The 13,761-nt window shown below is 37.6% G+C and overlaps 1 protein-coding gene across 4 annotated transcripts in view; it reads right to left on the minus strand.

The window, feature by feature from the left end:
• The window catches only part of Cacna2d1 (calcium voltage-gated channel auxiliary subunit alpha2delta 1), a 427,194-nt gene that overhangs the window by 327,299 nt on the left and 86,134 nt on the right, over positions 1-13,761 (minus strand). For all 4 annotated transcript variants that reach the window (XM_021163870.2, XM_021163868.2, XM_021163869.2 and 1 more), the window contains exon 3: positions 10,367-10,483. In XM_021163870.2, the coding sequence (XP_021019529.1) occupies positions 10,367-10,483 (117 nt within the window). The remainder of the gene's footprint in view (positions 1-10,366; positions 10,484-13,761) is intronic.

Raw genomic sequence — 13,761 nt, forward strand, 5'->3', positions numbered from 1 at the left:
TCTCCTGAGTGTGGCTAGGCTTAAGGTCTTAGGGAAGACTTTGGACCAAGAAGTAGAATACACATACATGCACATATATATGTATAAACAGGATTTTCAGGCTGCTCTGAAATCCTTGCACATCTTAGGGTGCCACTTATTCTCTATCCTCTGCCCTTTCACAATGTTAGTAAAGTATATTTTATTTTATTCATCTACTCATTTGAATTATGCCTGGCAGACTCTTCCCATCTTCATTTTTACTTCATGCTCTCAAGCCTTATTTCAATCTTCAACATCTGAAAACCTATATTTTGCATTTATATTGCCTTCTCCTTGATTAAGAAATTACATGTGCGTGAAGTATGACTTTTAATTTCTTCTCTACCTCCTTACATTGCAGGCTTGATTTGGATTTGATAATAATATATCCCATAGCTGACAAACCTCAGCATCTTCTCAAAGATGAATTCCATCACCCTGCTCTAACATGCTTTATTAGAAACGATTCTTCAAAAATTTGCTCTTGTAATTTCTTCTTATTTCCTAGTTTAATAGATTCCTTCTAGTCTGAGTATTAGCATGCTTCTCTGTCCTCCACCCTCAAAACAATTAAGAACCTTCATCCATACCCCCACAGGTGTCCTCTGTTGTCTCCTCAAAAATCTAGACACACTCCTTGTCAGTCATTTGCTCCTAGACAATTATGCAACACCACTGTCTCGTTCCATTGACACAGTCTCCTTAATATCCTCTCACAAGAGTAAGCCTGTGAATCCTTCCAGCTAAGCTTTCCATTCTTTTTTTCAGCACTAAAGTATCTCATAGTTCTTCCTTGTACTCTTTTCGCATTTGTATGGATTGAGTTTTTTTCTTTGCATTATCTTTTCATGTTTCTGAAGTCACCAAGAGGAAGACTTGGACATTGATGTTTCCACAAACCCTACTGGCTCTGTGTGACTATTTCCTCTGAATAGAGACATTTTCTACCCAGGGAATAAAACTGACAAGAAATTCACTTGGATTCATAAAATAGTTATAAGACTCAGAAGTCTCATTATTTATAAGTAGTAATCAATTCCTAGAGAAAAGTACTCTTCAGTGAAACTACCTGAAAATTGTGCAGGATGATTAATGCATACTTGATAAGTTATCACTAACCCTATATTGGGTTTCCCAGTGATCGAAATCCGTGTTCCCATAAATAACCCTTCACCAATGTTCTCGCCAGTGACCACAACAAGTTCATTCATTCAGCAAGCCAGATTTAGGTAGAATCATAGTTTTGGACTGACCTTTTTTGGGTGAAGAGACATATGCTCATGTCCCCCAGAGGAAAAGTCTTACCACAATTAGTACCCAAAAAGAGATCCAAAGAACTAAAGATAAGATTGGAAGAAAGAGCTGCATAGCCCCATATAAGGTGATAGAATGTGGAACTGAGGGTGATAAGTCTATGAGTGGAACTTCCACAGTGACAACCCACATATGGCTACTTTTCCCCAGTGAGTACAGTATGGTGTGCATCCCCAGTGGAGTACCATTTGGTTGGCCCTGCTATAGGTAATGGGCCATGCATAAATATATGAAGCTGTGTCATCTATGGGGAGAATCCAAGGGCGGTCATTTTCCTGTGCACAATATTGGCCATTATACTGCCTGCTTGCTGATAGAAATCTACCAAGTAAGTACAGAGATAACCCCCAAATGGCAAGTAGAGAATGAACTGCAGTCTCTGAAACAAGCATGTAGTGTTTTGTGGCCTGATTAGAATAATACTTGCATGGCCAATACAACATATTCAGGCAATTTATTCTGACCTGTCCACTCAGAAAGTATCTCCTTATGTTACGAATTACAAGGAGAAAAAGATATAAGTATGCTGTCTTCAGAAGCCTCTAATTTATCAGAAAAAGTACAAAACACAGAGAATAAGAAGGAAGTATTTTGTTGCCATTTTCCTAGAGCTGACAAAGCATAGTAAAATGGAAAATAAAAAACAAAACATTACAATTTGGATCTGTCATAATGACTCCTTACTGATACTCATTAACTTGAATCTCCAGAGAACTGAGCAATGAGCAGAAAGAGAAAGTTCTAGAAGTAACAGTAAATACCCCAAAAGCTTGACCACAAATGTAGGAGGAGAAAATGCATGATTCAGCATGCAGATATGGCTTTGATAATGGCCCAGCACAGGAAAATATATTTAAAAAATACTTTGTATCTAGAGTGATTAAATTGGGTAAAACTCTCTAAGTTTATGACTCTTAGGGATAGTAATATTGTTGTTCGGGGAGGGTCACATGTGTCATGGACAAAGGACAAATTTGTGAAGCTGATTCTATGCCTTTATGTGAGTTATACAGATCAGATATGGTTGGCCAGACTTGTGTGTCAAGTTATTTACTCATTGAGCCATCTTACCAGCCCTGGAAAACATTAAACAAGAAGCAAGAGTATTCACAGATTGGCTTGTGAAGCTGTGTAACAGGGGTGGATGGCATCAGTCTGGGTGCCATGGAAACAAAACAATTCAGGGAAATTTCTACTTAACCTTCCTTGAGACAAAGGCTTTATGAACTGAATCCACTCAAAAAAAGAAAAAAAATAGTCCCCAATGAACAAGATCAAATCAGCAGTTGGAAACACTTGGTTATTGACTGCTGAAGTCCCCATTAATCTCATGGGCTGGAATACAAATAAGGGGTATGATGGTTTGAATGCTTGACTCAAGGAGTGGCATTATTGGGAAGTATGGCCTTGTTGGAGTAGGTATAGCCTTATTAGAGGAAGTGTGTCACTTTGGGAGTGGGCTTGGAGACTCTCCTCCTAGCTGCCTGGAAGCCAATCTTCTATGTGCCTGAAGAACAAGACATAGAACTCTCAGATCCTCCTGCACCAAGCCTGCTTGGATGCTGCCATGAGTCCAGCCATGATGAAATGGACTGAACCTCAGATCCTGTAAACCAGCTCCAATTAATTATTGTCCTTTATAAGAGTGCCTTGGTCATTGTGTCTCTTCACAGCAATAAAACCATAACTAAGTTGGGAGACATATATTACTGAGAAAATTTAGGGTGAAAGAAATAGTATTTGATGTCAAGTAGGCTGGGATGATTAAAACTGGGTTCATATTAGATTTAATAAAGAAGTTAAGCTATGGGGTACCTTGACAGTGGTATAGGACTTAGCTGCCTTTGATAAATTCTATGACAAAATGAAGTCTTTGCAAGGTAAGGGAGGCTCTGAATGACAGAGTAGCATGTAAAGTTGGTTTATTAAACCTCTCAGCAGTGCATGAAAGAACGTCAGACAAGTGGGCCTGTCCATGTCACCCAAAATAAAGTGTGGCAATTGGTATGAGACAGTTAAAGAAAATCCTAACAAAAAGTCATCTTTATTGGGTTTGAGCATCTGAAAGGCCTAAAAGCCTGAGCAATGTTCAGCTTAAGAGTCAAAGAAGGGGAAAGCCAACAGTAGTGCAGGTGAAAAAGATTAAGCTTTCCCAAGAGGTAGGCAATTACATACTAAAATATGATAGGTATATGTTATATTTTATGTTATATGTATGTTATATATACCATATATTTGTTGATATGTATATACAAAAAAAGGCTTGCTCAGTTAGGTAAGTGGTACCCTCTTGAAAAATAATGGCATAATAATTGTGGGTGCAACCAACTGCTTTCTGATTGGATTCAAGGCCTAGAAACCCAAATGTGGTACAGTGTGGAGGTTATTTTTATTGTTTTGTTAAACAAATGGGAGGTGCCTGTCCATGCCTAGTAAACATTTTTATTTACACCCCTAGATTACTATGGCTGACAGCACTAGGCCTGGAGGACAGGTTGGTTGGCAATAGACATGGTAATGGTAGAGAAGCATTACAAGTCACACAGTTGGGAATAAGTAACTGCTACTGTGACAGTGTAGGTAAGCATCCAGCCATGCAGATAATCAGACACCCATAGTACATATTGAATAGATTAAGGAACACTGTAGAAGGCAAAAAAAAAAAAAAAGAGAGAAAGAGAGAGAGAGAAATTGGAAAAGCCAAGTGAAGCGGTGGAGGTTTGTGTCACTATTTTTCCCAGATTGCAACATCCCTCATGAAGGGGATGAGGAAGGCTCAGAGATACAAGTTAGAGTTATGACAATTCATAAGAATGTAAAAGGATTGCTGAGTGTTTGGTTTCAAACCCGAGACTAGAGACTGAGGTGCCTACTTCACATATCAAAGCAGACCTGGCCTCCAGATTCCCCTAGTATTCCTCTGTCCCTACCTGCCATACCCTGCCCCCAACCTTCAGTTTTCTAGACCAGAGGCTGGGCTGCCCTTCCCCCAGAGCCTCTTTCTCTCCCACCCCCCACAGTGATTTCTCTGGCCTTGTTCCTTAAGTCCAGTTAATTTGACCGCCCCAGAGCAGCCTTTAATATAGTTTAATCTGGCTTGAATTGGCTCATTTCACCTGCAGAAAAGTAACCAGTCAATGAGGTCCTTTCTTTCCTTTTTTTTTTTTTTTGCTCCCTTTCCACATATCTGAATTGCTAGCATACTGTCTGTGCTTTGGGACTAGTATGATGTCAGTGAGTCCCTGTGAGGCTACACCCAATGATATGAGAGCTCATGTGCATGTCAAGGTGCATACTCAGCATGGAAATGCAGATTTTTTTTAATTAGGTATTTTCTTCATTTACATTTCCAGTGCTATCCCAAAGGTTTTTAAATTTTTATTAAATATTTTTTTCATTTACATTTCAAATGGTATCGCAAAAGTCCCTTATATCCACTCCCACCTCCGCCCTGCTCCCCTACCCACTTCTTGGCCCTGACATTCCCCTATACTGGGTCATATAAAGTTTGCAAGACCAAGGGGCCTCTCTTCCCAATGATGGCCAACTAGGCCATCTTCTGCTACATATGCAACTAGAGACATGAGCTCTGGGGGTACTGATTAGTTCATACTGTTCCACCTATAGGGTTGCAGACCCCTTCAGCTCCTTGGGTACTTTCTCTAGCTCCTCTATTGGGGACCCTGTGTTCCATCCTATAGATAGTTGTGAGCATCCACTTCTGTGTTTGCCAGGCACTGGCATAGACTCTTAAGAGACAGCTAAATCAGGGTCCTTTCAGCAAAATCTTGCTGGCATATGCAACAGTGTCTGCATTTGGTGGCTATTATGGGATGAACCCTTGGGTGGGGCAGTCTCTGGATGGTCCATCCTTTTGTCTTAGCTCCAAACTTTGTGTCTGTAACTCCTTCCAAGGGTATTTTATTCCCTATTCTAGGGAGGAATGAAGTATCCATGTGGTCTTCTTTGGTCTTCCTTCTTCTTGCTTTTCTTGTGTTTTGCAAATTGTATCTTGGGTATTCTAGGTTTCTGGGCTAATATGCACTTATCAGTGAGTGCATATCAAGTGACTTCTTTTGTGATTGGGTTACCTCACTCAGGATGATATCCTCCAGATCCATCCATTTGCCTAGAAATTTCATAAATTCATTGTTTTTAATAGCTGAGTAGTACTGCATTGTGTAAATGTACCACATTTTCTGTATCCATTCCTCTGTTGAGGGACATCTGGGTTCTTTCCAGCTTTTGGATATTATAAATAGGGCTGCTATGAACACAGTGGGCCATGTGTCCTTTCTTGTGGTTATATAAGCAGTCAACAATTGTCGGACACATAAGACTCTTCAGTGGAACTTCAGTGAAGAACAAGCAAGCTGTACAGGCGATTCTACTGATGCAGCTTTCATTTCTCATCACCCAATCTGGGATGTGCTGTTCAGTGGTGCAGCATGCTGAGTTACCCATGCTCTCTTTAAGCAACACAAATAAACTATTGGTTCACCAAGCTAGACATGGATGGAATTGTGTCAGCCGACTGCTGCTGACGCCTATCTGGTGTGAAATGAAGTTTACATCTCCACTGGACAAGTGACACAGTAACATGTAAGAAATGTAAGGCCATTAGCTTAACATCTAAGGATCCTAACTAAACTATTCAGTTAGATAAATAAGCTAGTCCTTCCAGAAACAGAAAGACAAACCTATTTTATACTGAATTAAATTATTTATTATTTTCCTCTTTTCATTTTCAACTCTTAAGTTGAATATCAAGGTTAAATTAAGAAGTAGAGCAAATTACATTATTTAAAGCTTCACAATGAATTGGAGTCATTTAATTAAAGTTACTGGGATAACGAGAGGGAGAAAGTATATGCAATAATTAGAAAAGTGTCAAAAGAAAAAAACTGTTTATTCTAACCTTGATCCTATTTTCTCTACACAAAGACCCAGAGAGAATCATTTCCTAAGCAGATCCCAGCTTCTGGGGAACAAAGAGACCACAGATTTCATCTACATCCATCTCTCCAGAGACCCCATTGGATGGCAGATTTCATCTACATCCTTCTCTCCAGAGACACCATTGGATTGTTTTGTTAAGAAGCTTTCTCCCATGCACTGCTCGTTAGCACTTGCACTCATTTCAGTCTAGTTCACCCTGAAATGCATGCTAATAGCAATATTAAATGATTATTTCACGTTTACGCCCAAACATCATTAGACCCAAGGTTGTGTTAGAATTAATCCAACAACAGTATTCTCAGGGTAATCATATTGATCCAGTTTCCAAGGTATCTCTGAAGAAAGTTTTAGAAAAAAAAAAGCTGTAAAACAGATAAATCATAAAAATAACATGGCTAAATTTGTCAGTATGGGTTAAAAGGTTAAAATGGTGTATTTATCAGGGCAGGATATCTACAAAGCACTAATAAAAAGGAAGTATGGCATTGAGACAAATCATTAGGACACTCATATCCCCTCTCCCAAATAAACGATCACAACTAAAACTTTTAGTTTTCCCTTTCCCCTTTTCTATTCCACACTTCTTCAGTGAAACGATAAATGTGTTCAGTCTGTAAAGCAACTCCTAGAGTTGGAAACCCCCAAGTGTGCCCCCCTTTCATCTTCTGACTGCCCAATGGGCTTCATAAAGCACATATCTGCATCACCTGGAAGCTTATTAGAAATGTATCCCTTGCTCAGTCTACTCAATAAAAATCTGCATTTTAACCAGAACCATACGTGATCTGTATGCATATTAAACTCTGAAAGCACTGCATACATTACTTATTAGATATATTTCCTTGGGCAAATTTCAGGAGCTCTGAAAGACCCAGTTTCTTTATTGAAAAGTGAGATTAATAATAGTATCCACACCATAGTATTAATGTGAGAAGTAATTAGATCACTCTACTTAGTATAAGCACACGATAGAGTCTGATATTAAGTCTTATCATCTACCTCTTATTTGCATGTTCATAACTTTTCAACTATATTTTGAATAAAATTATAAGACTATAACAAGCAGCTAAATTAAAGCTCCTTTAATCCAGATGTCTCCCTTCCCATAAGCCTACAGCAAAAACAGAATTAAAAACAGAATTAAATTAATAATGCCATTTTGCATCCATTCATACCATAACATGGCACCTGTGAGTCAATTAGCTTCAAAATATTTCCCTATGAAATCATCTTTTCTATTTTTGTGGAATCAATAAGTTAAACAAAGAACTCAGTGTGCAAACAAACATGAGCCTGTCTCCCAGACATAAGATCTAACTAATTCTATACTAATTAACCATTATGACTTCTGCACTCTGCCACCATGCAAGTGAGATCATCACTGAAACCCCCAAAGGGAGCAAATAAAGACACTAGTTGTCTTTAAATTCAAGGTAAGTGAGAAATACAAAAAAGTCTTTAAAAAACCCATTTCGGTTCCATTAAGATGTGATGTGCATGGTTTTATTCTATAGAATCTTACACACATTGATCAGAAACTTAAGCACATTAGTAGAAAGAACCTAAATGCTATTGGAGGTTGCAAACATTTGCATCTCTAAATGTTTTAAAATGATATTACTCTTAAATAAATTGAAGATAATAATGCTTTAAGCAAGTTTATCTTACCATGGACTTGTCCTTGCTATATATTAAAATTATAATAAATATTGAATCTGATAAACCACATAGCAATTGAGATTCCTGCTTCAAATCCTGGATACCTTAAGAACAATAGTCAAAACATTTGAAAGTGTCTCACAGTGGATATAAGAATTTGAGGGTCAAGAGAACGGTTTGGAATCTAACAAGAACAAGTGGTAGTGTTTGACACACATATAATAACAACCTAAAAGAATGCTAAACTGGTGGTAACTGGTGGGGTGGGTGAGGGGGTAGGAGTGCTTACAAATAGAAAGACCAACCATTATATGATATTAGTATTTCGCAAAGTTTCTTCAATCAATAATAATATCAAAACAAAATCCCAGTATAGATTTCTCAGGGTAATTACATGCTGAACATGTATTTTTTGGATAAAAAAATTAAGGTCTGAGTAGCCTTAAAGTACTTCTTAAAAGAATTACATGGCAAAAGACTTAGGTTACAAGCTACTTAGCACAGTGATCAGGGATTAATAGAATTAAAAAAAACTACATAATGAATGATCATGGGAAAATTAGCTAGAAAAAAAAAGTTCAGTTAAATTGAAGCCTGAAATTATGTTTCAAATGTATTAAGTACTCGGATATGAAAAACAAAACTTGGGAATCTTTAGAATTAATCATTTTTTTAAAATTATTTATATATATATATGTATATATATATTTGTGTATTATATATGATTTAATAGTAACAGAGGAGTTCACAAACAGAACACTCAGAAATACTAGTAATATAAAGTTGACTTTGTTAAAACTAAGAATCTATCAAAATACACATCAAAGACAAATAAAAAGCCAGAAAGGAAGCTGAAATTAACTAGTTTACACAGCACCAAGAATGGACCACCTTTAAACCAATTAAAGAATACAAATGTGCAAATGACATGAATAGATATTTCACTGCACACTAAAGGAAAGGTGACTGAACATATCTCTTCTTCAGAAATTAGCAGAGGAACATCCCATTTTGTAGCCATTTCTTTGCAGATAATTAAGACCTCTGACATTGTTGCATCTGTTCAGTATATGAACTAATAAGACCTTAGATACACCAAGTAGAGAACTAAGCTGACCAAACATTTTGGCAGATTACAGCTACCATACTGTATGAAATGCTTTTCTGAATTCACTTTTGTCTGGCAATTCTACTATCCTGGACTGAATGTATGGTGCTCTTCAAATAACACCTAACTATATATATCATCTTCCATTAGTATTGTTGTTTTATTTTTCATGATGTCCATCATCTATGTTCGTAAATAGTTGTGAACATATTAACAGTAAGATTCTAGAAATGAGCAATCCATACATTTTAAGTCTCTTGCCAATCTGATTCCCACAGGAACACCTCACTTCATGTTGCCCAGAACATGATTCTCCCTGCTGAGGCAGGATGCATTCACTAGAGCAGTAGCACCTCAGTTAGCACATGGCCAGGAAAGTCTCACATGCTACAGTCTTTTTCAGTAGCATAATGTCTACTGTACTCACCTCATTTCACCACTAAGGCATGCATCACCTGAACCATCACAAGATGGGTGAACACGATTGGGCAAGATATTTAGAGATAACTTATTCCTTATCTATAATTTTATTAGTGGTTATTGTTATTAACCTCATATCAGTTTATAACTAAATCTTGATCACTGTTTAAAAATACACTATAATTAGATCAATAGACTCTGCATCAGCAAATTCAAACTATCATGGAGAGATGGTAACTTTTAAAATTTGGATTGCTACAGAGCATGTATGTGCAGTGTGTTGTTCCTACTAGGTGGTATCAGGATGAGGTGGGACTAGAACTATATATATAAATTAAAACTAGATGAAAGTCAATGAATCATATAGATACAGTGTGGATGAAAAAAGCAAGCCTCTGTAGGCTACATACAGTATGATGCTGAAAATCAGCAAAGATTTAAACATTATGTAGCAAAGCAAGTATATATAAACTTTTGGTAAAGCTCAGACGTGACTAACCAATTATCTCACACACTGAACACTTTGGTAGGAATATGGGATCATGGGATAGGAAAGTACTACAGTTTATGTGCTAGCAATAATAATGAGGTTATATTTTAGCAAAAATTAAAATGTGATCAGTGGATTATCGTATATAATAATTTACATAAGTATTTCATGTATTAGCAATACCTCTCATGTATTATAAAAAGAAAAAAGTAATATAATAAAAATAAAGCAAGGGGTAGAGGAAAGCCATCTGTTTATGTGGGATTTTATTGACCCCATGAACCCCTTGGTGAATGTGATTACCAAGGGGAAAAAGTATCAACTGAAAACTTCAAACACAAACAACACAGAGCCACGGAGCAATAACTAGAAGCGAAGGCGCCATCTCCACTCACCACCAGGGCCTTCGATCGGTTGCTTAGAAGCTTCTCAATGTCTCGGGCTGCAATTTCAACCAGTTGGCGTGCATTATTGGGCTCCACGGTATACAAATCTTGGTATTTTTCATAAATCTATGTTAAAGAAAAAGATAATTAAGAAGAGCAACAGCTATTTCTTTAGGTCATAAATTCCTATTATGATGCATCTAAAACCAAAACCGAATAATTAGAAAGATCTACTCTTTTACCTTCATCATGATTCTTTTAGAGTTTGGATATGTATCAGAAAAACATGCACAAATAAATGTACATTTTCTATAAGACAGCCAGATTGCAAAAAACAATAGGTTAGGCCACTCGTTATAACATAACATGTGTTCACATGTACACTGTTGGGGAAGAGGCTTTCCATCCCCTCAACTTCAAAGTTTGATATTGTCACCCCCCTCATTTTAAGAAAGGAGGCCACCTAGGAAATAAAGAGAAAACTATCCATGAGAGGTGATACCTGGAAGACAGGCGTGTGTGAACACGGTAGAAGATAGGTCAGACCAGATGGATCATGGGCTCCTTATAGAAGCTATTCCCCACTACTGTGGCCATGAAGGGTAAGTTTACCTCTGAAGTTTATGGAGAGGGGCAAGCAGTAATGAGGGACTGAGGATCACTCCCTGCTGTGCTTCACAGCAGGGAACCAAGGCCCTCTAAGACAGTTCACAGCTAGAGAAATTAAAAAGTTCAAAGTACTGATGTGGATGTTAAAGGTGTAATTTTACAATTATATTAAATATCAGTATTTTTCTGTTTTTGATAATTCTTTACTTAAATCATCAAATAAACTATGCCAAAGTTAACATAGTATATAAAATTAAGACCCAGCCTCATTTCTAGGGCTCAAATTGATGTCTACAGAAGGATTTACCTCCAGTGGTATAGGCTGCCCCTGATACACAAAACCTATCCATTGCCAGCAGGCAGAGGAACTGTACTGGGGGAGGAGGTATGGCAGCGCTTGTGGCTGGAGGGTGATCCAAGAAGGAAATCCCCTATGCCCAGAGCAGATGGGACTCACATGCATGACTTAACCATCATTAAAGCCAAGGCCTGGCAGCTTTTTATTGCTTTGTGAAGAGTGAATCCAGGCGTATACTACAACCAGTTCTACTTGCTTGTATTATTTTATTTCATTATGCACAGGTTCTAAGGCCTGGTCCCAGCTGAGCAAGGATGGTAAGCGATGGATGTTCAATTCAACTATATGCAAACTCCAAACCATTTATCTGTCAAAGCAGATATCACTTTTCAATGAAGATACACACACATACATATACATTTATTTATGTATATATACTTTGAGGTGTGTAAGGTGCTAAAGATTGATTTCAGGGAGTTTCCCATGTAAAGAAAGCACTCAGCTATTAAAAACCACTATTCTATGACTATAAATTTAGACATCACAAGCTAACATATTTTTAAGGCTGTGAATCGCCATGTGCTCTTTAAAGTAATTTATTTGAACTCAAGTCTTTTGAGCACAGGTCCATTCAGAATATTCCAAAAATTAGTTTTGTAGTTTAAAAACCTCTTAATTGGTTTCACCCAGGTCTCTTGCTTATGAGCAGATGGCTTAAGCGTTCACAGGTTGGATTATCATGTCCTGTCCTAAACACCCTGGCTATCCTTGAAGAATTCCTCCCAACATGAACTTCTTTCATTTCAGACTAAACTGAGATTCTAGAACATCAATATGTGAATAGATCAATTGATTCCAGTTACAAATAGATAAACCTTAACATCATTTTAATTGATCCAACACAGTCCTGCAGTAAAAACAATACAGCTAATTGATGTGCAATGTACTGGTACTTGTATCATTAATATCTTGTGCATTTCTCAATAAAGTCTCCTTTCTTGTGATAAAGGGGGTGTAAAATATGTTCCACAATTACTGGAGGGGATTCAGACTTAAATTTACTAGGTCACACAACATGTGCCTCACCTGTCACTAGGTGTCTCCAAGGATGAAAATATGCATATATTATATCTAATGTATACAGAATATTTTAGAACATTGTCTCTCTGGTATTATTTTTAAATACTTATGAAATCCTATACTGTAGCTGACCTTTATTATTTGTGGGTTCTTTTATCCTTTATCTCCCCTGGTTTCACCCTCTATCAGAAGATAGGAGAGAAAGGAGAGAGGAAAGGGAGAGATGGGAAGGAGGGGAGAGAGGGGAGAAAGGGGAGAAAGGAGGGGGGGAGTTGTGTGTGTGTGTGTGTGTGTGTGTGTGTGTGTGTGTGTGTGTGTGTGAGAGAGAGAGAGAGAGAGAGAGAGAGAGAGAGAGAGAGAATTCCTGAGTCTAATTTCATTCCTTTTGTTTCCTCATTAACAAGACTACTAACAAACCACAACCAAACTCCTCAAAAAGAACAACCATGACCCACAACCCACCCCTATCAGGGCTCTACCATTTATACACCTGCTGAAAAACTGCCACAATCCCAAATGTCACCCAACTGCAGAAACTATCTGCAGCTGACAAAACGATGTCTCTACTAGAGCACGAGACAAATCATAGTCAGCTGACACAGTCAGCTCAATGCAGGCCCATATCCCCACACCTGGGGTTAAAACAGAATATATTCTTATATATAATATGTCTGTGTTTTTTAAAGAAACCAAAAGTCCAAAATTGCCACTGCTCTATAGTTTGAATATTGATTGACCCCCAATTGCTCATGCATTATAATGGTACTATTGGGAGGTAAAGCAACTTTTGTAAGGGGTAAGACCTTATTGGAAGCTTGTTAGAATCTTGGTGAAATTCTCCTGAAGGGATTGAAGAAACACTGGCATTCTCTCTACTTTTCTCTTTTGCTTCCTGGTCGTGAGGTTAGAGTTTTCACTCTGCCACACTCTACAACTATAACGTGCTTGCTTGTCGTGAGACCAAAGCTATAAGGCCAATCAGGCATAGACCAGAAGCGTTACTGAAATTAATAATAGTAATAATAACCAGTTAATTAATTTGAATATTTCAAATAGTAATAGAAAGTTGGCTATCACAAGAATTAAAAGTGAAATCTGCTTCATAATGCTGAAATATATTGTTAAGTAATATTAAGTCTATAGTGCCAGTGCAAATATCTGGGTGTACTATTTTATATAAGAAATAAAATGGAAATGCTCTCTTAAAATAAAAATGGATCAATATTATACTACAATTGACTGGAAAAAACTATCTAATTTTATGATTAAAAAAAGCATGATAGCCTTCTGGTTCGCGCCAGCACCAGGTTACCTTGGGTGCTGAATCCGTGGACACCCCCATGGTCCCCAGAGGACTCTCCACGTGATCTTAGGATCACTGGTAAGTGGAACACAACATCTGTTCCAATCCAATCGT

Source organism: Mus caroli, unplaced genomic scaffold, assembly GCF_978045245.1.
Source record: "Mus caroli unplaced genomic scaffold, Mus_caroli_1 scaffold_4, whole genome shotgun sequence".
NCBI classification, from domain to species: Eukaryota; Metazoa; Chordata; class Mammalia; order Rodentia; family Muridae; genus Mus; species Mus caroli.